General features: G+C 50.5%; 2 protein-coding genes across 7 annotated transcripts; both read left to right on the forward strand.

Moving 5' to 3' along the window:
- Positions 1-89: 89 nt before the first annotated feature.
- Positions 90-6,659, forward strand: ORMDL3 (ORMDL sphingolipid biosynthesis regulator 3). Of its 4 annotated transcripts, none has more exons than XM_003831436.6 (4): positions 90-236; positions 3,477-3,672; positions 4,439-4,590; positions 5,017-6,659. In XM_003831436.6, the coding sequence occupies exons 2-4, from the start codon at positions 3,499-3,501 to the stop codon at positions 5,150-5,152; spliced, it is 462 nt and encodes a 153-aa protein (XP_003831484.1). In that variant the 5' UTR covers positions 90-236; positions 3,477-3,498; the 3' UTR covers positions 5,153-6,659. The 4 variants fall into 4 exon arrangements, with proteins under 4 accessions (XP_003831484.1, XP_008955036.1, XP_003831487.4 ...); XM_008956788.6 differs by having other exon boundaries at positions 98-236; positions 3,482-3,672; XM_003831439.5 differs by lacking the exon at positions 90-236 and adding an exon at positions 482-903.
- Positions 6,660-6,787: 128 nt separating this feature from the next.
- GSDMB (gasdermin B) lies at positions 6,788-23,124 on the forward strand. 3 transcript variants are annotated; one of them, XM_034941940.3, is made up of 10 exons: positions 6,788-10,613; positions 15,201-15,372; positions 17,784-17,952; positions 18,679-18,763; positions 19,509-19,547; positions 20,732-20,758; positions 21,448-21,608; positions 21,734-21,872; positions 22,223-22,293; positions 22,755-23,124. In XM_034941940.3, the coding sequence occupies exons 1-10, from the start codon at positions 10,379-10,381 to the stop codon at positions 22,905-22,907; spliced, it is 1,251 nt and encodes a 416-aa protein (XP_034797831.1). In that variant the 5' UTR covers positions 6,788-10,378; the 3' UTR covers positions 22,908-23,124. The 3 variants fall into 3 exon arrangements, with proteins under 3 accessions (XP_034797831.1, XP_008955039.1, XP_063455134.1); XM_008956791.5 differs by lacking the exon at positions 19,509-19,547; XM_063599064.1 differs by lacking the exons at positions 19,509-19,547; positions 20,732-20,758.
- The last annotated feature ends 3,378 nt before the right edge of the window (positions 23,125-26,502 follow it).

The raw sequence follows: 26,502 nt of genomic DNA on the forward strand, positions 1-26,502 counted from the left end.
AACTCCCAGGAGGCGTCGGGAGGGCCGGCCCGGAGCCAGCGGAAGAAACTACAACTCCCAGAAGGCGTCGGGCGTGCCGGCGCGGGGCGGTGACGTACGGGGACCGGCGCGGAGCGCTGATTCGGCCGGAGCTGCCAGCGGGGAGGCTGCAGCCGCGGGTTGTTACAGCTGCTGGAGCAGCAGCGGCCCCCGCTCCCGGGAACCGTTCCCGGGCCGTTGATCTGCGGCCCCACACGGTGAGCCCGGACGGAACCAAGAGGCCCCAGGGCTAGGGGAGGGGCGGGAGAGAAGGTGGGGGCTGCTGGGGAGGCGCCCCGGGCTGGAGAGACGGGGGCAGAGGGAGTGGGGGGTGGAGGGAGTGCATCAGCCGAGGGGGTGCATCGGCTGGGGAGGTGGCCAAGGAATAAAGTGCGAGCGGGAGGCCGGGGGTGGAACGTCGGGAGGAGCGCCTCGGCTAGGGGTGGGAGGCGGGGAGCGGCTCGGCTTCGGGGATAAACGTTTGGCTGCCTCCAGGGCTGGGTGAACGCGTGGAGATGGCTGTGGGGTCCCGGACCGGACCGGGTTCCGAGTGCGAAGACCCAGGCTGGGGAACAGAGCGGGACCCCTCCCCCCGGCCCCGCACCCGAGGTCTCACTCAGAAAACCCCAACAACAGTGAGGACTCCGCCTCTTCGCTCCTCCTCTCCTGTGCTTCGTGCGGGTTCGCCTGGGCACTCGCTTTCCGCTCCTACCGCCCTCCCTCAGTCGGGGTGGCTGGGCCAAAGTTGAGAGGTTATCAGCTGTGGTCCTGCAGCTTGGGGGGTGGGCGGAATGGACATGGCATTGTGACGTGCTGCCCCGGACTCCCCGCTGGGGTCCCCATCCAGGCCTGGATGTTTTGTGCTCCTCTTCCAGAAGACAGGAGGTTTGCTGTTGTGAGGGCTGCTCTTTCCTGGGGGAGGGAATGGGAAGGGCTCACCTGGTGGCTGCCCTGGTGGTGCTCAGCCTTGGCTTGAGTGTCTGGCATACTGGCTGGGCCCGGATATTTGTATGTGGAGCCAAGAGGGTGGGGCGGGAAGGAGGGGGAAAGAGCTACCAGCAAAAAAGTGGTTAACACAACAGAGTTGCTGCAGGCTCTGGTTTGAGGCAGGTTATGAAACCACATCAGGGCCCAGCACTAAGCAGCCTCCTGCCAGCTATGGCAGCAGAAGTTTTCGGCTCAACTCCTGTAGACCTAGTCGACCTCTGCCAGCCTCTTCTCTCTGTTTCTCCCCATCTAGGGTAGGGGCCAGTTGGTTGTTTTACTAATGGAAGTGATATGTATCCATAGTCACACGAAAGTCTCAAGAGTGTTTCCTCATTGCCAGTCTTTTTGTTAGTTTATTGATCTCTTCTTTTTCAGGGGTCTCTGGTGGTTTCCTGCTCTCAGGGCACCTAGTGTTTAGGCTTCAGGAAGAAGCTTCTGAGGGTGTCGGCTAGGACCTAGGTCTAGGCTTTTCCTAGGCCCATCAAGTTTTGTTGGCTGCCCTGTGAAAGCCAGAAAGGCGTATGGGGTCCTGTGATCTGGGATTCCCCAAGGCTTTTGGCACTCCTGGACAAATACTAGGAAGGGTTAGTGGGCTTTCTATACCAGCACCCCTGTAGGTGCGGGTTACAGAGAGGTGATGGGGTGGCAGTTTCAGGTCAGACTTGGGAAGCTCTTTCCCTCTCCTTAGTCAGAGTTAAGTGCTTCAGAGCCCTCACTTGTCAGCCACATGCCGCCCTCCTCTCTCAGGTGGAGGCTTTTGCGTAGCAGCTGTCCCAGGGGCTGCTAGAGTAACTGAAGCCCCAAGGCCCTGGGAAGATAAACAATCTGAGCCAGCTCTGGCTTTCTAGATACTTGAATTTCTGTTAGGCTCAATTATCCAGCCTAATGGGCTGCGCTGATGGGTCCCAGGAGCATCTCTTCAATCAGAATGCGCCCCAGGCTGGCGCACGGGTGTTTGCTTGTTGGGATGGCGTGTTGTGGGTCACATTTTCTCTGAGGTCTCTAAGCTTGGAGCTGTCTGAGAAGAGGAAACTTGCTCCTGTTATCCTGGAAGTAAAGAACTGGCCCCTGAGGACTCAGTCTCCTGTGCAGGTTTGGCTAGGATCCTAGTCAGAGATAGATAGCATCTGGGTCTGACGGGGTTGCTGCAGGGGCGTGAGGGAGGTGGCCTTCTGGGTACTTCTAGAATATCTCCATCTGGGACTCTTTTCTGCATTCCCAGGAAAGATGGGGCTGTTACCATGGTGATGACCTTACGGTCTTTAGCAAGCAGGACCCTATGTCAGATAGGGAGGTGAGCCAGTACACAGGTGCCATCTGTCTCCACTTTCTCCTGGTCACAGGGCCCTCAGGGATCTGGGGACGGCCAAACTCTGGATAAGGGGCAGATCATTCCACCCCTTCCTTCTCTACTTCCCTCTGCTCACTGTGGGTTGCGGCCACCTCCTGGTTCCTCCTGCTGCAGGACTCCTACCGTTGGTGCTGGGCAGGGGAAGGCATGGTGCTAATATACACCTGGAAACAGGTGCTGAGAGGGGAGACTGAGGTGAGGATGGGCAGGACAGAGAAGAACGGGGGCAGGAGGGAGGCCACAGGTTCGAGTCTGTGCCCTTAGGAGACATATGTTGAGGTGGATTCCAGCTCTCTATGGGAGTTACAGGTGTTGGCCATGTTCTCTCTTGTGGGGAAAAGGGCCCTGGTGGTTTGGCAGTGGAGTGGGTAGCATCACAAGGGTTGGCCTGAGTGGCTGCCAAATGGAGAAAACATCCGGATGGGTTGTTTTGTGTCACCCAGGAGGGGTGCCTTCTAGGTCTGGGCAAAGGTTGTCCCTAGTCTGTTGTTTTCTCCTTTCTTCCTCCCTCCCCACTTTCCTCTTTCTACCTGATCAGTCCTCCTAAGTTGGGGTTTGGGGAGATCCAGAATTGAAAAAATTAGAGGAGGTGAGTGGATGCAGTGACCTCAAAATAGTTCATCCACTGCTGCCTGTACCCACAGGCCTCACTTCCTTTCCCTCCTGATGGGAAGAGCGTAAGAGTAGATGTGTCCCACATTAGGCCTTCAGTGAGACACAGTCCAGCAGGGGTTGTGCTGAGTGAGAATTCTCTCCCTGGGGCTTTGTCGGCAGAGGGTCCTCATGGGAGTGCCATAGGGGGTGAGGCTGGGGGATGGGCCTTGACTTCTCTGCCCTGGGGCTGCGTGCCTCTTGATGACCTGTCCTCCGATGCCCTGCCAGGGCCCTGTCCCAATGGGATGATGCATGGGGCAGCCTGTTGTTTATCGCAGCCCAGCAGCAGGAAATGAGTAGAGCTAAGTCCACATGGACTTTCTCCACTTTCCATGCTTCAGAATCAAAAGAGTGGAACTGCCTGGAGTTCTCAGGGAAACAAGGGCCTGCCTCCCAGCGGGATCCGAGGGTGAGAGGGGGCAGGGAAAGCAGTGTGACCTGTCTGACCTGTGCTGCTTGTTTGCAGAACAGCGGAGAGGGGCAGCAGGATGAATGTGGGCACAGCACACAGCGAGGTGAACCCCAACACGCGGGTGATGAACAGCCGTGGCATCTGGCTCTCCTACGTGCTGGCCATCGGTCTCCTCCACATCGTGCTGCTGAGCATCCCGTTTGTGAGTGTCCCTGTCGTCTGGACCCTCACCAACCTCATTCACAACATGGTGAGAGCCTGTCTGCTGCCTGCCCCTGCCCCTGCCCCTGCCCTGTGGGCTGTCCTTTGGCAGGGCTGAGGGATAGGAGGAGCCTGTCGGGCCTGGCCCAGGTGTCAGGGTGATGTACTGACAACATCTGCCTCCAGAGCCCAGGCCTAGCCCTTACCTCTCTGCCTTGCTCCCCCTTCTGGGTTCCTGCCCTGTGTACCATGACAGGAATCAAATCTGCAGATTTTTCCACATCTCTAGGGTGGGGTGGCTGTTGGCCTGGAAGATGTGCTCCTGAGAGCTGAACAAAGGGCTCCAGAGAGTTCCCAGGACCCGAGAGTCCTGGTGCCTAGGCTGATACAGAAATGCCCCTTTCTCAAGTTAGCTTCTCGAACCGTCTTCCACTTTTGCCCTTCTCTGCTCCCTCACCACTTGCTACCTTGCACTCTTTGTCGGGTAAGCAGGGCTTAGTCCCATCGCTTGCCTCCTCCCAACAGGCACAGGGGGCTATGAGTGGCCTGGAGGGGGGCAGCATCTCGGTGCCTATCTTGTGGCCAACTCCCACCGTGCGTTCTCATGCCAGGCCTAGCCCGTCCCCCAGGGAGTCCCCTTGTTCTTCTCCTGCCATACTCCCAGCTGCTCCATCCTGACCTCCAGCCCATATCCCCCTGCCCAGCAGAGGGAGGCTCCAGATCACTGGGAGTTACTTGTGTCTGTGACTGGGTGGAGGAGCTGGGCAGGGGGGCCTTTCCCTTTTGTATCCTCTAACAAAGACTTCTTCCTCCAGGGCATGTATATCTTCCTGCACACGGTGAAGGGGACACCCTTTGAGACCCCGGACCAGGGCAAGGCGAGGCTGCTAACCCACTGGGAGCAGATGGATTATGGGGTCCAGTTCACGGCCTCTCGGAAGTTCTTGACCATCACACCCATCGTGCTGTGAGTGCCTGGGCTACAGGAAGACACCAGCAGGCAGGGCAAGGCCTGGAGGACCCCAGGGCCCAGCCATGCTTATTAACCCTGCCGTGGCTCCTGGTGTAGGGATGAACAGAGGAAGTTGGAATATTCCTGGGTCTTACACTGGACTCAGGCTTTGGGCCTCCCTGGCCCCATCTTTCCTCCATTGGAGCTTCCTTCCTGCTAGTGAGATAGGCCTACAGGCTTGGGGTGAAGCTGGGAGGTGGGGGCGGCGCTGGGCCAGGAGGGGCCCCTTTAGCCTGAGAGCTCTTGCTTCTTACGCTGGTCTGGGAACCTCTTCTGTAACTCCTTAGCTGTTGGGATTCTGCCTTTCCCCTCCCAGGAAGTGAGGGAGGAAGGGGTCCTCCCAACAGTCTTTTATATCTCTCCCCACCCTTCCCCTCCCAGGTACTTCCTCACCAGCTTCTACACTAAGTACGACCAGATCCATTTTGTGCTCAACACCGTGTCCCTGATGAGCGTGCTTATCCCCAAGCTGCCCCAGCTCCACGGAGTCCGGATTTTTGGAATCAATAAGTACTGAGAGTGCAGCCCCTTCCCCTGCCCAGGGTGGCAGGGGAGGGGTAGGGTAAAAGGCATGTGCTGCAACACTGAAGACAGAAAGAAGAAGCCTCTGGACACTGCCAGAGATGGGGGTTGAGCCTCTGGCCTAATTTCCCCCCTCGCTTCCCCCAGTAGCCAACTTGGAGTAGCTTGTAGTGGGGTTGGGGTAGGCCCCCTGGGCTCTGACCTTTTCTGAATTTTTTGATCTTTTCCTTTTGCTTTTTGAATAGAGACTCCATGGAGTTGGTCATGGAATGGGCTGGGCTCCTGGGCTGAACATGGACCACGCAGTTGCGACAGGAGGCCAGGGGAAAAACCCCTGCTCACTTGTTTGCCCTCAGGCAGCCAAAGCACTTTAACCCCTGCATAGGGAGCAGAGGGCGGTACGGCTTCTGGATTGTTTCACTGTGATTCCTAGGTTTTTTCGATGCCACGCAGTGTGTGCTTTTGTGTATGGAAGCAAGTGTGGGATGGGGCTTTGCCTTTCTGGGTAGAAAGCTGTCTAATCCAAGTCCCAGGCTTTTGGCAGCTTCCCTGCAACCCACCGTGGGTCCTGGTTGGAAGTGGGGAGGGTCAGGTTGGGGAAAGATGGGGTAGAGTGTAGATGGCTTGGTCCCAGAGGTGAGGGGGCCAGGGCTGCTGCCATCCTGGCCTGGTGGAGGTTGGGGAGCTGTAGGAGAGCTAGTGAGTCGAGACTTAGAAGAATGGGGCCACATAGCAGCAGAGGACTGGTGTAAGGGAGGGAGGGGTAGGGACAGAAGCTAGACCCAATCTCCTCTGGGATGTGGGCAGGGAGGGAAGCAGGCTTGGAGGGTTAATTTACCCACAGAATGTGATAGTAATAGGGGAGGGAGGCTGCTGTGGGTTTAACTCCTGGGTTGGCTGTTGGGTAGACAGGTGGGGAAAAGGCCCGTGAGTCATTGTAAGCACAGGTCCAACTTGGCCCTGACTCCTGCGGGGGTATGGGGAAGCTGTGACAGAAACGATGGGTGCTGTGGTCCTCTGCAGGCCCTCACCCCTTAACTTCCTCATGCAGACTGGCACTGGGCAGGGCCTCTCATGTGGCAGGCACATGTGGCGTTGTGAGGCCACCCCATGTGGGGTCTGTGGTGAGAGTCCTGTAGGATCCCTGCTCAAGCAGCACAGAGGAAGGGGCAAGGCGTGGCCTGTAGGCACTGTCTCAGCCTGCAGAGAAGAAAGTGAGGCCGGGAGCCTGAGCCTGGGCTGGAGCCTTCTCCCCTCCCCAGTCGGACTAGGGGCAGTGTTAATTTTGAAAAGGTGTGGGTCCCTGTGTCCTCTTCCCGGGGTCCAAGGGAACAGGAGAGGTCACTGGGCCTGTTTTCTCCCTCCTGACCCTGCATCTCCCACCCCGTGTATCATAGGGAACTTTCACCTTAAAATCTTTCTAAGCAAAGTGTGAATAGGATTTTTACTCCCTTTGTACAGTATTCTGAGAAACGCAAATAAAAGGGCAACATGTTTCTGTTTCCCTGTGTCTGGCCTTCGCTTCCTGGAAGGCTGAGGGGAGGGGACAGGGGTGTGGGCAGCGGCTCCCGCTGAGGTGCTGGTGGGGCATCAGTGCAGCTCTGACGGTGGCGGGAGGGGCGCTGGGACTGCTGGGCTTTCTGCTGGCTTCAGCAGGGAAATCCCCCAAGGGGGCTGTGAGGGAACTGGCGGCGGCAGCGGTAGGCAGAGAGCAAAATTCTCTGTGCTTTTGCCTGGCTGTTCTCCGACAGGTCTTGCGCCTTGGCCCCAGAGGCTGGGGTGACCTGTGCCATGGCCAAGGAGGGGGACACTCCAGCAATGGTTTACACGTGGAGCCAGGGTCCCAAGTGGTGCTCAGTCCTTCCCAGTGAATCCCCAGCCCTTCTCCGGTTTCTCACTTCTCTCCCCAAGGCCTTTCCCCAGTCACCTCTCCCTTGGGAGCGCTGCGTTTCCTTCTGGCCTTTCAGTGGAGGGGACTCTTCATGTTTCCTCCTCCCACCATAAGCCTGAGTGGCAGGGGAAGAGGTTCTGGGGACTTTCTGAGGCCAACATGGCTAGGAGAGAGAGGAGTCCTATAGCAAGGAATCCTTATCTCACGAGGGCACTGACCTTCCAGCGTGTTCTGGGGAGTATCAGCTGCTATTCCCAGGAGAGGCACAAGGTCCCAGGTAGAAGGGAGGAGCTGTTCCCAGCAGCCTGGGGTCTCTAGCCCCGGTCCACCATCACAGCACCCTTGGAGTGAGTGTCAGGGAGTGTGGGATATTTGCCCAAGTCCAGCCACCACCCCTGTCCGAGTAGAGCCCACACAGTATTGGAAAGAGAAATATAGCCACTGCTTTCACTCCTGGGAGTAGGGGTGCCCTGGTTGCTTTCACCAGCCTGCAAGAGTATAGTCAGGGTGAGGTGCTGGAGAACATCAACAACGATCTGGGTTCAAATCCCAGCTTTGCCACTTATTAGCCATGTTGCTGTGTCAACTTCTCTGAGCTTCAGTTTATTCCACTGTTGTGTAAGGATAATGCCTCTTAGGGCTGTTGTGAGCATTAGCACAGTGCCTGGCATATAGTAAATACTCAATATATGGTAGCCGTATTATTGTAATTGTTACTACCACCACTGTCGTCTATTTATTTATTTATTTATTTATTTTTTTTGAGACTGAGTCTTGCTCTGTTGCCCAGGCTGGAGTGCAGTGGTGCCATCTTGGCTCACTGCAACCTCCGCCTCCCAGGTTCAAGCAATTCTCATGCCTCAGCCTCCTGAGTAGCTGGGATTACAGGTGTGTGCCAAAACATCTGGCTAATTTTTTTTTTTTTTTTGGTAGAGACGGGGTTTCGCCATGTTGGCCAGGCTGGTCTTGAACTCCTGGCCTCAAGTGATCTGCCTGCTTCGACCTCTGAAAGTGTTGGGATTACAGGCATGAACCACCACGCCTGGCCTGTCATCCCTTCAAATGTTCTTTCAGAACTGAGGCATGCAGAGGCTGGAAGACAGGCTGGGCTCACCCGGGTGGTTATCTCTGAGAGAGGACACGGGTGAGGTCAGAGGCCTCTCCCTGGAGAAGGAGGTAGGTGGAGAAGCCAGGTGGCATCCAGATAAGGAAGACCAGCATCTCCTTGAGAGTGTACACGGGAGCACGGGATGGGGAGGGAGGCTGAGTGCTCCTTACAGGCCCACCCTGTTCCCTCCAGGTGTTAGCTGCTGTTGTCCTGGGTCTTCAGTGTTGACCATCGCATGGCATTTGGGCAGCTGGTTCTGCTGGGTTACGGTCCTCATGTCCCTGGCACAGACACAGCCATTGCCTGCTGGCACTTGATACCTACTCATATTCCATTTCTCTATTCCAAACACACTGGATTGCATGGCCCAGGGCGCCACGGTGTGCACCATTGTCTGGCCCACACTCACCTAGAATACATATCAGGATCTCCTACCCACTCCTTAGGTACAAGAAGAAGAAGGGGTTCTGGCCGGGCATGGTGGCTCACACCTGTAATCCCAGCACTTTGAGAGGCCGAGGTGGGTGGGTCACAAGGTCAGGAGATCGAGACCATCCTGGCTAACACGGTGAAACCCCGTCTCTACTAAAAAACACACACAAAAAAATTAGCTGGGCGTGGTGGCAGGCACCTGTAGTCCCAGCTACTCGGGAGGCTGAGGCAGGAGAATGGCGTGAACCTGGGAGGCGGAGCTTGCAGTGAGCCGAGATCGCGCCATTGCACTCCAGCCTGGGCGATAGAGCAAGACTATGTCTCAAAAAAAAAAAAAAAAAAGGGTGGGGTTCTGGCCTTAATCTGCCTCCAGCTCAGTTATAAGGTGGCTTATCTAAAGGCTTGGGAGGTGGGGCACCCAGCCCTACCCACCCATCCAGGAAGTTCCACACCTGGACAACTTTCAATTTCATTATTTTAGCTTCCTGAGATTCAGAGGCCAGGAACTGTGCAGAGATCTGTGGGGATTCTCACAACTTCCATTTCTGGTGAACAGCTGAGGTCAGAGAGGAGGTGGGTACCACTTGAGATGGGCCTGTGGTTCCCGGGTACTGTCTTTCCAGACACCTAGAATTCCCAGGTTGGTAGTGAACTGAGAGTCAACCACCATGATGGGGGCAGAGACAGAGGAGGAAGCAGTGAGTGGACAAGTGCCTGTGCCGGGCAGAAGGGATATAGGGGAAGGTGGCCAAAGGTAGGATGGGGAAGTGGATCCCAGGAAGCTTTTGTTTCTTCTGAGGCCAATTTACCACCACCTCATTGGGAAATTGTTGGTAGGGAGGCACCCATCCAATTGCCTTGCAGAATACAGCAAGGCAGGGAGCCCAAGAATCAGAGCCAAGGGAAGAAACGACCAGTTAAAGTTAGTAATGTGAAGTCTGGCAACCGTGCCCGTCATTCCTCCCTGGTTCCTCTGTTCATCAACGTTGGGGCTAGTCTGGCTGGGGCATGGTGGGCCTGCCTTTCCATCCCTTGGGCCCCTTGGAACAAGGGGGCAACTCTGCTGTGGGAGATGTAGAAAATGGGTCTCACTTTCTCTATTTGGGGCAATAGCTGCTACTTTTTTCCTCCAGATGGGTACCATGAGGGGCAGAGGAGAATCTGGGATCTGTGATGTTTAGCCCTCTTTACTGAGTCATGGCTGCCTCACGTTCTAGAAGTAAGGCAGGCAAATCATTCCAGGTACTGATTGTCCTGGAACCTTTGGCTCTTCCTTGACCTCATGTCACGTGCGTCCATGTGAAGAGAGTCCACGAAACGGGCTTTATGTGAACAACAAGGCTGGGTACAGGCAAGCTGAGTCCAAAAAAGGGGTCAGCAAAGGGTGGTGGGATTATCATTAGTTCTTATATGTTTGGGATAGGCTTACAAAGTACATTGTCAAGGGTGGAGAAATATTACAAAGTACCTTCTTAAGGGCAGGGGAGAATATTACAAAGTACCTTCTTAAGGGCGGGGGGAGACTATATCGTATCAGTTAGGGTGGGGCAGGAACAAATCACAATGGTGGAATGTCATCAGTTAAGGCTATTTTCATTTCTTTTATGGATCTTCAGTTGCTTCAGGCCATCTGGATATATACATGCAGGTCACAGGGAATATGATGGCTTAGCTTGGGTTCAGAGGCCTGACACCTCAGGCTGCCAAATGTGGAAGATTTAAATACTTGAACCAATACCCTCCTCCCAAAAACTGAAATTGGCTTCTGTTTCTGAGTTGGTCCAGGCGCAATGTTCAGCGTATTTGAGGAAATCACAAGAATTGTAGTTAAGGAGATGGATGCTGGAGGGGATATGATTGCCGTTAGAAGCCTTGTTGATGCTGATAGATTCCGCTGCTTCCATCTGGTGGGGGAGAAGAGAACTTTCTTTGGATGCCGGCACTACACAACAGGCCTCACCCTGATGGACATTCTGGACACAGATGGGGACAAGTGGTTAGATGAACTGGATTCTGGGCTCCAAGGTCAGTATAATGTAGATGACAGGTGGCCAGCCAGGAGGCCTTGACCGTTTGTACTCCATCTCCTTCTCAATTCCCCATTGTTATCAACCAATCAACAACGAAACTGTGGGATTTGTACACATCCACACACCTTAATTTAAGAAATGCACGGAAGAGCTGCATGGTGGGAGGAGAGTGGGAGAAGTGGAGATTTATTTCCATTGGAAACCGTTCCTAAATGGTCTTCCTTTTCCATTTTTTCCCTTGTAAAATAATCTGCTTTTAATTTAGCGAGCTCTTCTCATGTGTTTATCATTTAAATGAATAAGTAAATGAGGGCAGTTTGCTTACTGGTTAAGAAAGGATGCAGGCTTTAGGGCTGGAAGCACCTGGTTTCAAAGCCTGGCTCTGCCTCTTATCAGCTGGGTAACCTTTGGACAAGTTGTTTTATTGCTCTAAGTTTCAGTTTCCTCCTGTGTCAACTCTAGAGGACTGTTGTAAGAATCAAGTGAGGGATGGGTGCGGTGGCTCACTCCTGTAATCCCAGCACTTTGGGAGGCCGAGGTGGGCGGATCACGAGGTCAGGAGATCGAGACCATCCTGGCTAACACAGTGAAACCCCGTCTCTACTTAAAAAAAAAAAAATACAAAAAATTAGCCAGGCGTGGTGGCATGCGCCTGTAGTCCTGGCTACTCAGGAGGCTGAGGCAGGAGAATTGCTTGAACCTGGGAGGTGCAGGTTGCCGTGAGCTGAGATCACGCCACTGCACTCCAGCCTGGGAGACAAAGCAAGCCTCTGTCTCAAAAAAAAAAAAAAAAAAAAAAAAAAATCAAATGAGAACAAATTACGTGAATCATTTATCACAGTGCCTGCCACAAAAGGAGTACCCAATAAAAGTTATCTCCCAGGTCGGTGGTGATTCTTATTATCCTTTCATGTTCCTTGGCTATCAAGACTGAAAGGGAAGTTGCTGATGAGCAGAAATCCCTAAGGTATTGAGGGAATTTATGGAAGAGTCAATTATTCCAACCCCCTGCCTCTGATCTCAGTTATTCCTGGGGTACTTGGGTTTCAGAAGCCCCAGGGTTAAGTGTTGAACTCTCACTTGGAGCCCACACTGGAATATGGTGAGGAGTTCATTATATTTCATAATGTGAAAAAATATTTCATAATATGAACAATAGCAAGGAGTTCATAGCTCAGACCTCTCTGATACAGTCCATTTCTTTTCATGAGGTCTCATGCCAAGAGACGGAAAAGAGCTCTAACAGCCCTGAGCAGTTTTAGAGTATTACAGTGTGCCAGGAACTGCTTTAAGTGACCAAGAGCAGTACCCAGATTACTTGGAGGTGGTGGACCTTTCCACAAGCAGAGTTTCGTTAAGCAAGCAAGGGGCTTTTGGAGAAATTTCAGATTCGCATCTTTCAAAGACTGAGTCAATTCTCTGAAAAGTAAATTGCTAAGAGCCAATTTGCTAAAAGTCAGCTCTCAAAAAAAAAAAAAAAATCAGTTTGCCAAATGATCAATTCACTGAAAATGGAAAAATACTTTAACCCAGAACTAGGATGTTTTGCCACAATAATATTACTCCCCAGGGACAGGGCAAAGTGTAAGTCTGGGAAAAAAAAATTGACTAAGTCAGTCAACTTCCTTTAAGGAAAAGCTCATCCGTGTGCATACAAAATTCGGAGGCAGAGGTGAAACCAAACTTAAAAAGAAAATCCTTACAATGATGGGAATTGGTAATTTGAATAGATTTTTAGCTTGGTCTGCTCCCTATTTAAATGGGTTATTTTGTAACTGTATAATGCTGTTGGTGCAGTTAAAGTGTGCATAGGGCTGGGCACAGTGGCTCGCGCCTGTAATCCCAGCACTTTGGGAGACTGAGGCGGGTGGATCACTTGAGGTCAGGAGTTCAAGTCTGGCCTGGCCAACATGGCGAAACCCTGTCTCTACTAAAAATACAAAAATTAGCTGGGCATGATGGCGCATGCCTGTAATCCCAGCACTTTGGGAGGCTGAGGCGGGTGGATCACTTGAGGCCAGGAGTTCAAGACCAGCCTGGCCAACATGGCAAAACCCTGTCTTTACTAAAAATACAAAAATTAGCTGGGCGTGGTGTCGCATGCCTGTAATCCCAGCTACTCGGGAGGCTGAGGCAGGAGAATTGCTTGAACCTGGGAGGTGGAGGTTGCACAGTGAGCCATGATTATACCACTGCACTCCAGCCTGGCTACAAAGCAAGACTCCGTCTCAAAAAAAAAAAAAAAAAAAAGTGTGCATAGGATTTTGTGTTTGTTATTAAAGTCCATACTTTATTCATATTAACTTTTGTTTTTTTTTTTTTGAGATGGAGTGTCGCTCTGTTGCCCAGGCTGGAGAGCAGTGGCGCGATCTCGGCTCACTGCAACCTTCACCTCTAGGTTCAAGTGGTTCTCCTGCCTCAGCCTCCCGAGTAGCCGGGATTATAGGTGCCTGCCACCACACCTGGCAAATTTTTTGTATTTTTAATAGGGACAAGGTTTCACCATGTTGGCCAGGCTGGTCTTGAACTCCTGACCTCAGGTGATCCGCCCGCCTTGGCCTCCCAAAGTGCTGGGATTACAGGTGTGAGCCACTGCACCCAGCCCATGTTATCTTAGTTTTGACCTAGTGTCCTTTTTCTATTCCAGAATCCCATCCAGGATCCTACATTACATTTAGTCGTCCTGTCTCCTTAGGCTCCTCTTGGCTGTGACAGTTTCTCAGACTTTACCTGTTTGGGATAATCTTAGCAGTTTTGAGCAGTACTGGTCAGGGATACTGTAGAACGTCCCTCTGTTGGAATTTGGCTGATGTTTTTTCTCATGGTTAGACTGGGTTCTGGGTCTCGGGGAGGAAGACCACAGAGGTAAAGGACCATTCCTATGACATCACATCAGGGGTACGTACTGTCAACATGACCTATCATTGTTGATGTTGACCTTGATCACTTGGCTGAGGTAATGTTTGTCAGGTTTCTCTACCAGAAGTTACTCTTTTTCCTCTTCTTCATATAGTACTCTTTGTGCACATAGTTTTTATTTTTCTTTTTCTCTCTGATATTTTTCTTTTCTTTTACACTGCTCAAGAAGCAAATGGTCCCTAAGACATTAGTGTCTCATGTACACACAAATAGTGATTTCAGTCACTGTTTCTAATTCTGTCACATTTCCACCAGTTCCAAAATGGATTTGTCTTTGGAAATCCAGCCCTGCCTCCAAAACCTAGCAGTGGGAGCTCTCCCTCCCCTGTAGGTTCCCATCTGGGAGGTTGGAGACAAAGGCACGCAGCCCCTTCAGCATGCCCACACATCCTCCACGAACCCTGGGGTGGCAACTGACTCAGAACCAAGGCCCTTATTAGTGCCTGATCAATCAGGGCCGAGTCCATGCATGTTTGTGACTTTCCAGGGTTGCCTCACTTCATACTTGTGTGGTTCATACAAACAACAGCGACAGAACTGCTTTTTTTGGAGATGGAGTCTCGCTGTCGCCCAGGCTGGAGTGCAGTGGCTTGATCTTGGCTCACTGCAATCTTTGCTTCTGCCTCCCAGGTTCAAGCGATTCTCCTGCCTCGGCCTCCCAAGTAGCTGGAATTACAGGCACGTGCCACCACCCCCGACTAATTTGGTAGAGATGGGGTTTCACCATGTTGGCCAGGTTGGTCTCCAACTCCTGACCTCAAGTGATCTACCCACCTCAGCCTCCCAAAGTGCTGGGATTACAGGCGTGAGCCACCCCACCGTGCCCACCCAGAACTGCTTAATTTTTATTTCCCAATTGGCTGGGGCTCCTACTTCTTTAGCTTTACTTTTCTTTGTCTTGTTTCAGCCTACAAGACTGGCTTACAATTATTAAGCAGTTAGAATGTATGCCAGGCACTTGGTTAAGTGCTTAACTACATCATTATATTTAATTTCTTCATTTCTTTTCTTTTCCTTTCCTTTTCTTTTTCTTGTTTTGTTTTGTTTTGAGGCAGAGAGGCAGAGTCTCACTCTCCTCCAGGCTGGAGTGCAGTGGTGTGATCTCAGCTCACTGCAACCTCCGCCTCCTGGGTTCAAGCGATTCTCATGCCTCAGCCTCTCAAGTAGCTGTGATTACAGGCACACACCACCAGGCCTGGCTACTTTTTGTATTTTTTAGTAGAGACGGGGTTTCACCATATTGGCCAGGCTGGTCTCGAACTCCTAACCTCAAGTGATCTGCCTGCCACAGCCTCCCAAAGTTCTGGGATTACAGGCGTGAGCCACTGTGCCCAGCCTTAATTTCCCTAAATATAGGAAGTAGACATTAGTAATATTCTCCTACTATAGATGAAGAAACAGACTCAAAGAGGTTAAGTGACTTACCCAAGGTCATGTGGTAAGAAGGTGGAGGAGTGGGCTCAAATCTGGGATCCTGTGACCCCAAGGTAACTGTGCTTCTGGTGAGAACAGCGTTTCCTGGACAGCCACAGCTGTGGCGCTCCCTCAGAAGGGAGGGGGATGGTGGCACGGAGCCCAGGATGGGGCTGCCCCAGGGAGGGTGTTTTGGAGAGAGATCTTTTGGGGGTCCGCTCCAGAGTGACCTTTACCATTCTCTTTCCAGGTCAAAAGGCTGAGTTTCAAATTCTGGATAATGTAGACTCAACGGGAGAGTTGATAGTGAGATTACCCAAAGAAATAACAATTTCAGGCAGTTTCCAGGGCTTCCACCATCAGAAGATCAAGATATCGGAGAACCGGATATCCCAGCAGTATCTGGCTACCCTTGAAAACAGGTGAGGTTGGAGTTGGGCAGCAGGGAAGGAGGGGAAGAAGCCCATCTTGGGCACCAAGGGATTCAAGGGTGGCAGACCGGCTCTTTTTAAAATTTATTTATTTTTATTTTTCTTTTCCCTGCTTTTCATGAGCTTTGTGGGGGACTGGCTCTCTAGGGCAGCCTCTCGCTCTCTACTTCCAGGATTCCCTCAGCCCGCCCCTTTACGCAAGCACGCCTTCCTCTTCTCTGCCTCCAGAAAGCCTTCTCATTCACCCAGGAGCAGTCTCCAGGAAGCCTTCTGATGCCCCCAATTCACTTATATCCCTGCTGTCCCCCAGGATGGTTAATTCCTCTGACTTGGACAAACCTGGTTGTTTTTTTTTTGTTTGGTTTTTGTTTTGTTTTTTTTTTGAAACGGAGTCTCGCTCTGTCGGCCAGGCTAGAGTGCAATGGCATGATCTCGGCTCACTGCAACCTCCACCTCCAAACCTGGTGGTTTAAGAGGCACTCTCCTTTGCTCTCCTCTGCTCTCCTGCACTGAGCTGCCCACATCAGTATTTTGTGCTTGTTTCCCTCTGCCTTGTGGGCAAGCCAGTGGCTTCCATGTTCGTCTTTCCCACTGGACTGGAAGCAACTTGTGACAAGGGACTGACTTTACTAACCTCTTTGTATTGACCCCAAGCACACAGTAGGTACTGAGTGAAAGAGAGCTGAAGTGAAGCACGAGGAAAGCAAAGAACCCCTTGGAGGACGTTTCCTGCACGGAGTACGGCCACCCCACCCCAGCAGGGTGGCACCGATCCAGTGCCACAGAGGTTCTGGTAGCTGGTGGGCAGGTGCTTCCAATTCAAAAGGACATCACTAGCCATCCCCTCAGCAATAGTTCTGTTGTTGTTTTCTTCAGCTGGGATTGTTGGAGATTGAGGAGTAGCTCAGGGGAAGGTGACCCACAGTTTTCCTGGCCTTGCTCTCCTTGAGTGGAGCGGGTACCTTTTTTCTTTTCCTTTTCCTTTTTTTTTTTTTTTTTTTTTGAGATGGAGTTTCACTTTTGTTGCCCAGGCTGGAGTGCAATGGCACATTCTTGGCTCACTGCAACCTCTGCCTCCTGGATTCAAGAGATTCTTCTGCCTCAACCTCCCGAGGAGCTGGGACTACAGGTGCCCGCCACCACGCCTAGCTAATTTTTGTATTTTTAGTAGAGACAGGGTTTCATTCACCCTATTGGCCAGGGTTTTTTGGAGAGAGATCTGGTCTCAAACTCCTGACCTCAGGTGATCCACCTGCCTTGGCCTCCCAAAGTGCTGGGATTACAGGTGTGAGCCACCATGCCCATGCCACCCTTTTTTATTAATAAATTAAAAACAAAGGCTTACAATAAAATTTTACTGGTCCTTTGAATTACCCCTCCCTACCACAGTATTGCTGGGGAGAGGTCTTCAGAATTGTTCTAAGAGAGCTCGGTGTTTTCTATTATAGAATGCTTGTTTGTCAGGTGAGGGTATTGGTATCTATATGTGGGGTGGGGCACTGGATAGGTAGGGGAAAGTCATCGGAGGCAGGGACCCATGTCTTGAGGGCCTTTTGATTGCAAATAGAAACTCCATCAGACTGTTTTAGGTCTCAACATGAGTTTCTCCCAGCGGGAATGGAATCTGATGCTTCATGAGCCTAAGGGCAGATGATGCAGCTGGCTCCAGGGACCAGCGCAAGGAGCTGGAGCCCCTTGTCAGAGAAGAGGGTGTCTTGGGCTTCACAGATGCCTATCTCAGTGTCACGGGAAGGGCACTCTCTTTGGACTTACACTGACCAGGGTTTGAATCCCAGCTCTACACTTACTAGCTGTGTGACCTTGGACCACTCACAACCTGTCACTAAGCCTCAGTATCTTTACATGGAAAGTGGACGTAATTCTGCCTACCATCGTAGGATTGTGAAGGTTAAGTGGAAAAGCGTGGCTCACAGCTGGCACATTGTAATCTTCCATAAATGCTGGCGAATTCTTGCCCCACTTTGTTTTTATTTATTTATTTTGAGGTGGAGTCTTGCTCTGTTGCCCAGGCTGGAGTGCAATGGTGCAGTCTTGGCTCACTGCAACCTCCGCCTCCCGGGTTCAAGTGATTCTCCTGTCTCAGCCTCCTGAGTAGCTGGGATTACAGATGTGTGCCTGGTGATCCACTCACCTCAGCCTCCCAAAATGCTGGGATTACAGGCGATAGCCACCGTACCTGGCCTCTCGCCCTACTTTGTACCCCACCCCTACCTCGACCCCGAGGTGGGTAAAGTGAACTGCGATGGGGTGCTGTGTTCCTTGGTTTTCCAGTCTCAGAAGCGATTAATCTTAAATAGGAGCTGGCTCACAGAGAGGGAGAAGAGTCAGTGGGAGGTAAGGCCCTGAGATCCTCAACTCTCATCTCTCTCCACTCTCTCCAGGAAGCTGAAGAGGGAACTACCCTTTTCATTCCGATCAATTAATACGAGAGAAAACCTGTATCTGGTGACAGAAACTCTGGAGACGGTAAAGGAGGAAACCCTGAAAAGCGACCGGCAATATAAATTTTGGAGCCAGATCTCTCAGGGCCATCTCAGCTATAAACACAAGGTTAGGATCATGGGAGGCAGGGACTGTGGAGGCCAGTGTTGGCCCACACCCCGCAGGTCAAGGCGATGCCAGCCTTAGACTCTTCCTTCACTCCTCTCCGAGCAGCCCTGCTGGTCTTGGCCACCTTGCCCCAAGAAAGGGTGGGTGGCATTGCCCAGTCCTTCGCTTGTTACTCTCTAGCGGTGCCCTCTTTTCATTTGCATTTTCTTTCTTTCTTTTTTAAATAGAGATGAGGTCTTGCATGTCGTCCAGGCTGGTCTCAAACTCCTGGGCTCAAGCAATCCACCCACCTCGGCCTCCCAAAGTGCTGGGATTACAGGTGTGAGCCATGCACCCAGCCTTCATTTTCTTTGTACATTTCCCTTGTACATTTTCCATGGTTCATCATTACACAGGTGTATTTTTGCTTGTTTATTGTCTGTCTCCTTTCTAGGAGGTAGGAGGACAGGAGCCATGGTGCCTAGAACAAAGCAGCTCCTCAGTAAACATTTGTTGAATGAACAGTGGCAACAAGATGAGTTTTGGCATCAGACGTGGGTTCAAATTTCAGCTCTGCCACTGTTTTTAGCTGTGAGACTGTCTCACCTGCTGACCTCTCAGAGCCTCAGTTTTCTCGTCTATAAAATGGGGATGCAAATGACTGCCTCACAGGATTGTTTGGGAGATCAGGCAAGATAATGATGTAGAAACACCTGGGGATCCGTCAATGTGAGCTCCTTTTTCTAGGGCCAAAGGGAAGTGACCATCCCCCCAAATCGGGTCCTGAGCTATCGAGTAAAGCAGCTTGTCTTCCCCAACAAGGAGACGATGAGTAAGCAAAGGCTGATGGAGAACAGGATGGGGGGCCCTAAACACACCAGTGAGGTGGGGGGTGGGATTCAACCAGGCTCTGTCAGCCTAGGGTGGGTGGCTGGTGAGCTTGGAGGTTGGGGAGGGGTCCAGGGAAAAGGGTGGGTTCAGCACTAGGAAGGACTGAGGCTCCATGCTCTGACCTGGGGACCTGGACCCGCTGACCCAGGATTTGCCTGAACATGACATAAGAGTCATTAACTCCTCTCCCAGTCTCCAAATAGAATAATTGTCTTTTTTGGCTGGACGTGGTGGCTCACGCCTGTAATCCCAGCACTTTGGGAGGCCAAGGTGGGCGGATCACCTGAGATCAGGAGTTCGAGACCAGCCTAGCCAACATGGTGAAACCCTGTCTCTACTAAAAATATAAATATTAGCTGGGTGTGGTGGTATGCGACTGTAATCCCAGCTACTTGGGAGGCTGAGGCAGGAGAATTGCTTGAACCTGGGAAGTGGAGGTTGCAGTGAGCCGAGATCTCACCATTGCACTCCAGCCTAGGCAACAAGAGCAAAACTCCATCTCAAAAAACAAAAAACAAAAAACAAAAAACAAAAACAAAAACAAAAAACAGTTGTCTTTTTTTTTTTTTTTTTTTTGATTGGAGGCTGGTATAGGGATTGAGAGGGACTGGAGAGAGGGAACTTACAGAGTGAGAACTGGTCTCTCCAATAACTTGTTTTTTCCTCCCTTTTTGGTGCTGGTTTAGATATTCATTTCAGGGGCAAAACAAAATCCTTTCCAGAAGGTGAGTGAGCTGCTGGGCTTCCTGTTCGTCATTTCCGAATGGGCAAAGACACTATTTTTAAAAATGGAATTATAGAGTGGTTAGGTCCAAGGATGTGGTAAGACACACCCACAGGTGGGAACCATGGCAAGTGCAGGAGAAAAATTAGCCTGTTGAAGAGTCTGGATTGTACATTGGACTAGGGTTTCCAGGCTGCTCCTAGGACAACTTTGTGCTGGCAGTCAGCTGGATCCTGAGCTTACAGCCCTCCCTGAAGTCTTGTTGGCCTAGGAAGCACAATTAAATGACTTGGCCAGTTCCAGCATGACAGCACTGGCTGTGAAAAGGGTCCTGGACTGGAGTCAGGCAGTCTCAGGGTCTAGTCCCACCCTGCCACTCACTAGCTCTACAGCCTCCCAAGTCACAGTTTTCCTGACTTTATTTTAATTTAATTTAATTTAATTTTTTGAGACGGAGTCTTGCTCTGTCGCCCAGGCTGGAGTGCAGTGGTGTGATCTTGGCTCACTGCAACCTCTACCTCCTGGGTTCAAGCGATTCTCCTGCCTCAGCCTCCCAAGTAGCTGGGAATACAGGTGCCCACCACCACGCCAAGTTAAGTTTGTTTGTTTGTTTGTTTGTTTTTGTATTTTTAGTAGAGACAGGGTTTCACTATATGTTGGCAGGCTGCTCTCAAACTCCTGAACTCAAGTGATCCACCCACTGCAGCCTCCCAAAGTGCTGGGATTACAGGCGTGAGCCACCATGCCCAGCCTTTCCTGACTTTAAACTAAAGGAGTGAGACTAGAAGGTCCCTGTGATTCTGAATTATGTGGCTTCCTCTGGAATTTCTAGGTTTTCCCCTTGATCCCAGCAGGGTTGTACTGCCTAAGAGAGCTTGGAAAGGGATAGAGAAGTCTGACCCAAATTTGCGGAGCGACTGAGTGTATGCTGCCCCCTTTCTGGGCCTTGGCTTCTTCCTCAATCATCTAGGCACAGTCCTATGACTGCCTGTTTTTGAGGATGTGGGAAGGGTCTGCAAATACAGTGCTTTCCCATTGACACACACTGATGAGGATGCAGGCTCCCTGGCACCAGCAGTGAGGGCTCAGATTGCAAGAGTAAAAACTTCCATCACTGGGAAGAGAAGTCTGCAGGGGACTGGAGGTGATCTGAAGATTCTGAAATAACTCTTCCTCTCTCTGCAGAGAAGGATGGTGCTTCATCCTGTTTAGGTAAGGGTGATAGCCAAGTGTGTTCAGGGTGGCTGCACCAACCCACCCTGAGTCCCTGTGGCTCAAGACTGCTGCTCAGGTGGGGTCAGCTGAGTGGGTAGGAAGTCGGGAGGCACTGCCTAGCAGGTTTCAACTTTAGTCTGGAGGCTGCATCTGTCTCCTCTAAACACAGTGGTTCTCATTGGTTATACCCCGAAATCACACCAGGAAACTTAAAAACTAGTGACGACTGAGTCCTGTCTCCAGAAACTCTGACTTAATTGTGGGGGTGTGGCCTGGACATCAGGATTTGTAATAACTCCTCAGGTGATTCTCATGTAGTCAAGGTTGAGAACCACTGCTTTAACTTTCTCCAAATCCTAATTACTTCTAGTGTGGCCTGAGGACTGCACTTTGAATGGCAAGGGCCAAATAACCAAGTTTTTGTTTTTTTCCAGGAGGTGGAGAAGAATTTGGGGTTGGGACTAGACTGGGGGTGAGCTGGGGAGATGGAAGATGGAAGTGGGGTCAGTGGGAGGCAATGATGGTAGGTATCTTGGAAGAAGGATGCTTAATTTTAACACGGAAAGACTGGAAGAAGGGAAGATACAAAGAGGTGGTCTCCAGAAGACAGTCAGACAAATAACAGAGCCTTAGAAATAAAACCTTTTGGGCTGGGCGGCCCAGGTTCTCAATTGCTGCCTCTACAGGAAAGTCTTTGGGTTCGGAGGATTCCAGAAACATGAAGGAGAAGTTGGAGGACATGGAGAGTGTCCTCAAGGACCTGACAGAGGAGAAGAGAAAAGATGTGCTAAACTCCCTCGCTAAGTGCCTCGGCAAGGAGGAGATTCGGCAGGATCTAGAGCAAAGAGTAAGGGACCCTAAGAAAGCCTTGGGGCAGAGAGAGATAGGAGCCAGAGGGGATGGCAGTTGGCACAGTGAGGATAATCTGCTATGGTGAGACTGCTGCTCATCTCCCACACCTCCTGGCCCTAGGTATCTGAGGTCCTGATTTCCAGGGAGCTACACATGGAGGACCCAGACAAGCCTCTCCTAAGCAGCCTTTTTAATGCTGCTGGGGTCTTGGTAGAAGCGCGTGCAAAAGCCATTCTGGACTTCCTGGATGCCCTGCTAGGTGAGGAAGGGTCTCGCTGTAGGCTGGGGTGGAGGAAGTGTGAGCAGAGAGGCCTGTGGGGAGTCACATCTTGGGAGGAGGGGCTGCATGTTGCTCTTCACAGTTTATGGGGGCCACTCCTTCATGTCTTCGTCAGGCCAGGCATTGAGGGGCTGGTTCCTCGTCTGTGACTCCTGCAGGCCAAGAGGGAAGCAGGAGTCACAGCAGAGGCCTGTTTGGAGTAACTCTCATCTAGCACTCCCAGGGGCTCTCTGGAACCTTTTGATGATGCATGTTCTGGGTGTGATCAGCCACTGAGGCCCTGTCCCACCATATATCTCTCCTTTTTACCACTCTTTCTTTGCCCCCAGAGCTGTCTGAAGAGCAGCAGTTTGTGGCTGAGGCCCTGGAGAAGGGGACCCTTCCTCTGTTGAAGGACCAGGTGAGACAGCCTGGGCTGAGGGCCATGGTCATAGTGGAAGGGAATGCCCATATTCTCAAGGGACCCAGAAGTCCCAGGGTACAGCCCCTTCTTATTCCATAGTTTTCTGCCGGCTCACATCCATGCAGCTGGTTTGTGACAATTCCCTGGACAGAGAGTTGCCAGAACAATTTGTGGTGGGTTCTTTAGGCTCTGTTTTTTATCTGTGGGCAAGAGAGGGCTGCAAATTGGTTAGTCCCAGGACAGCAGCTGGTATGATCTTGAGTTCCCATGCAGATTGACTAGCAGAGCCTGCCACTATGTTGAGAGAGTATGAAGCTCTCCGGGCTCTGCAGGAAAGAGTGCCATGATGGATTATTACGTCTGCCTATCGGCTCAGCAGCAAGGAGTGTGGCCAAATATTTGCCATTTCTGGTATATCGTTGTTCCTAGCTATTACAATCTGGTGGGTTTCCTTCCAGGTGAAATCTGTCATGGAGCAGAACTGGGATGAGCTGGCCAGCAGTCCTCCTGACATGGACTATGACCCTGAGGCACGAATTCTCTGTGCGCTGTATGTTGTTGTCTCTATCCTGCTGGAGCTGGCTGAGGGGCCTACCTCTGTCTCTTCCTAACTACAAAAGCCCTTTCTCCCCACAAGCCTCTGGGTTTTCCCTTTACCAGTCTGTCCTCACTGCCATCGCCACTACCATCCTGTCACCAGTGGGACCTCTTTAAAACAAGCAGCCAACCATTCTTTGATGTATCCCATTCGCTCCATGTTAACATCCAAAACCAGCCTGGATTTCATACATGGACTTCTGATTAAAAGTGGCAGGTTGTGCATGTTAATTTTGTCTTTTGAAGCCTCACTAAATGACAGTAAAGCAATAGAAAAGCTTTGTATAAACCTACAAGGATAAAAAGAATGCAGCAGCAGATAAGAAACTTTAACACATCTTTGGAAGCTAGAAAGCAATGAAAGGAGTGCAGGCTGGGAGGTGTGGGACTGAGGGGTAGACAGGAGATTGCTGTTTTTATCATAAGCCTTTTATTTATTTATTTATTTATTTATTTATTTATTTTTGAGACAGAGTTTTGCTCTTGTTGCCTAGGCTGGAGTGCAATGGCGTGATCTCGGCTCACTGCAACCTCTGCCTCCTGGGTTCAAGCGATTCTCCTGCCTCAGTCTCCAGAATACCTGGGATTACAGGTGCCCACAATGATGCCCACAATGATACAAAAATTAGCTAATTTTTGTATTTTTAGTAGAGATGGGGTTTAACCCTTGTTGGCCAGGCTGGTCTCGAACTCCTGAGCTCCAGTGATCCACCCCCCTCGGCCTCCCAAAGTACTGGGATTACAGCGGTGAGCCACCGCGCCTGGCCAGCTTTTTAGTTCTATTTGATATTTTTAAAGAAACTGTAATTAAAAGTTAAAGAAATGTATGCTTGTTATAAACCATTCAAACATTTCCCAAATATAAATTAGCAGGTGAAGTTACTCTGTGACCTACCCTTTCTTTCTAGAGACCCAGAGAGGTAAGTGAAATATCAGAACATTAAAGTAATTTTGCCTCAGGTGAGGGGGATTGATATTTGCAAATCCAGGCAAACTAAGTTTGGGTTTGGCTAGCCTCCTGGACTGATGGCTCCAGAAGCCAAGGCCAAGGGCCTATCCAAGTTTGGGAGTCTAGTAAAAGGAAACCTGCCCTACCATATTAGACTAATCTCAAAGGCTACACTGTAAGTGTTAGGGTGAATCAGCAGTAAACTTACTGTTCTTACTCCACCCCCAGGGGACTGCAGGGAAGACTCTCTTGGTACTGAGTGAGGAAGAGGTTAGCGAAAGGAAAGGAAAAAAAATGCTGAGAAAACCACAGCCCAGTCTTTTCTCAGAACTTAGCCTGCATTTGTATCCTCTTGAGAATTCCAGAGAATCTGAAATTGTGAACTTGGTTTTTGGGGGTCTTGGACTGAATGTACCCCCAGATGCCTGTCAGAACCAAACACAAATTATCTCTGGAGGAAGTAATCTTCCACAAATATATATATTTGAGACAGAGTCATGCTCTGTCACCCAGGTTGGAGTGCAGTGGAGCAATCACAGCTCACTACAGCCTCCACTTCCCAGGCTCAAGCGATCCTCCCACCTCAGCCTCTTGAGTAGCTGGGACTACAGGTGTGCACCACCATGCCTGGCTAATTAAAAAAAATTTTTTTGTAGAGATGGCGTCTCCCTGTATTGCCCAGGCTGGTCTTGAATTTCTGGGTTCAAGCGATCCTTCTGCCTTGGCCTCCCAAAGTGTTGGGATTACAGGTGTGAGTCACTGTGCTTGGCTGGCTAAGGCACATATGTTTTCCTTTTGAGAGATGTGGTATTGCTCTGTTGCCCAGGCTAGAGTGCAGTGGTGCAATCATGGCTCACTGCAGCCTCTACCTCCTGGGCTCAAGTGATCCTCCCATTTCAGCCCCCTGAGTAGCTGGGACCACAGGTACGCACCACCATGCCCCATCTAATTTTTTATTTTTATTTTTTGTAGAGATGGGGTCTCACTATGTTGCCAGGGCCTCACTATGTTGCCAGGGCTGGTGTTGAACTCTTAGGCTCAAGTGATCCTCCCTCCTCAGCCTCCTGAAGTGTTGGAATTATAGGAGTGAGCCACTATGCCGGCCTAAGGCACATACTGTCAAGTAACTCAAAAGTCAAGGGAGAAATCCTAATGGAAGTTATAAGATTTTTTTTTCTACTTAATGATAATAAAAATATACATATCAAACTTGTGGAATTAAGCTAAAGTCTTTTGTTTTTAGAGAAAATATATGTTTCACCTTGTTTGTTTTAGAAAAGAAAAAAAGCTAAAAAAATCAAAAAGCTAAGTATTCATGTCAAAAAGCTAACAAAGAAAACTCCAAAACAAACCCAACAACAAGCCGCTCCCTTCCCCTCCAAAAAAGCCCAGCAAAATAAATCCAGGAAAAAGAGGAGAAAAAGCACACAAATTGACAAAATAAGAAACAAAAACGTTAAGAGGATCAATAAAGACAGACATTGGACCTTTAAAATGACTCACAGATCTCTGACAAGAGTGATATTTAATTTAATTTATTTATTTGTTTTTGTTTTTGAGATGGAGTCTCACTCTGTCTCCCAGGCTGGAGTGCAGTAGTGCGATCTTGGCGCACTGCAACCTTCACTGCCTGGATTCAAACAATTCTCTTGCCTCAGCCTCTTGAGTAGCTGGGACTACAGGTGCACACCACCACACCTGTTTAATTTTTGTATTTTTTAGTAAAGACAAGAGTTTTGCCATGTTGGCCAGGCTGATCTTGAACTCCTGACTTCAGGTAATCCACCCACCTCAGCCTCCCAAAGTGCTGGGATTATAGGTGTGAGCCACCGTGCCCAGCTTGACAAGAGTGATAAAAAGAGAGAGGGAGCAAATATCATCAGTTTTAAGAGTGAAAAGGGAACAGTTCTAAAGATGTTACAGGCATTTAAAAGACAGGAGGATATTAGAAATGACTTTATGCCAATAAATTTGAAATTTTAGGTGAAATGGGTGTTATCCTAAAAAAATATAATTTCCCAAAGTTGTCCCAGAAAAAAATAGAAAACATGGGCCTGGCGCGGTGGCTCACGTCTGTAATCCCAGCACTTCGGGAGGCCAAGGTGGGCAGATCACGAGGTCAGGAGATCGAGTCCATCCTGGCTGACACGGTGAAACCCCATCTCTACTAAAAATACAAAAAATTAGCCGGGCATGGTGGCAGGCACCTGTAGTCCCAGCTACTCAGGAGGCTGAGGCAGGAGAATGGTGTGAACCAGGGAAGCGGAGCTTGCAGTGAGCAGAGATTGTGCCACTGCACTCCACCCTGAGCGACAAAGCGAGACTCTGTCTCAAAAAACAACAACAACAACAACAACAACAAAACCAGAAAACATGAATAATCCTCTAAGAACAAAGGATACTCTATCAAGAACAAAATATTGGCCAAGCATGGTGGCTCACACCTGTAATCCTAGCACTTTGGGAGACTGTGGTGGGTGGATCACTTGAGGTCAAGAATTCGAGACCAATCTGGGCAACATGGTGAAGCCCGTGTCTACTAAAAATACAAAAATTAGCTGGGCATGATGGCGCATGCCTGTAATCCCAGCTACTTAGGAGGCTGAGGCATGAAAATTGCTTGAATCTGGGAGACAGAGGTTGTGGTGGGCCGAGATCAC

The sequence above is a fragment of the Pan paniscus genome, chromosome 19 (assembly GCF_029289425.2).
Source record: "Pan paniscus chromosome 19, NHGRI_mPanPan1-v2.0_pri, whole genome shotgun sequence".
In the NCBI taxonomy this organism is placed as follows: domain Eukaryota; kingdom Metazoa; phylum Chordata; class Mammalia; order Primates; family Hominidae; genus Pan; species Pan paniscus.

Coding starts and splice junctions, on each gene's coding strand:
- GSDMB (XM_034941940.3), top strand. CDS start 10,379: ATGTTCAGCGTATTTGAGGAAATCACAAGAATTGTAGTTAAGGAGATG. Junction 19,548..20,731: donor AACAAAATCCTTTCCAGAAG/GTGAGTGAGCTG, acceptor CTCTCTCTGCAG/AGAAGGATGGTGCTTCATCC. Junction 20,759..21,447: donor TGGTGCTTCATCCTGTTTAG/GTAAGGGTGATA, acceptor CTGCCTCTACAG/GAAAGTCTTTGGGTTCGGAG.
- ORMDL3 (XM_003831439.5), top strand. CDS start 872: ATGTTTTGTGCTCCTCTTCCAGAAGACAGGAG. Junction 904..3,476: donor CCTCTTCCAGAAGACAGGAG/GTTTGCTGTTGT, acceptor GCTTGTTTGCAG/AACAGCGGAGAGGGGCAGCA. Junction 4,591..5,016: donor ACCATCACACCCATCGTGCT/GTGAGTGCCTGG, acceptor TTCCCCTCCCAG/GTACTTCCTCACCAGCTTCT.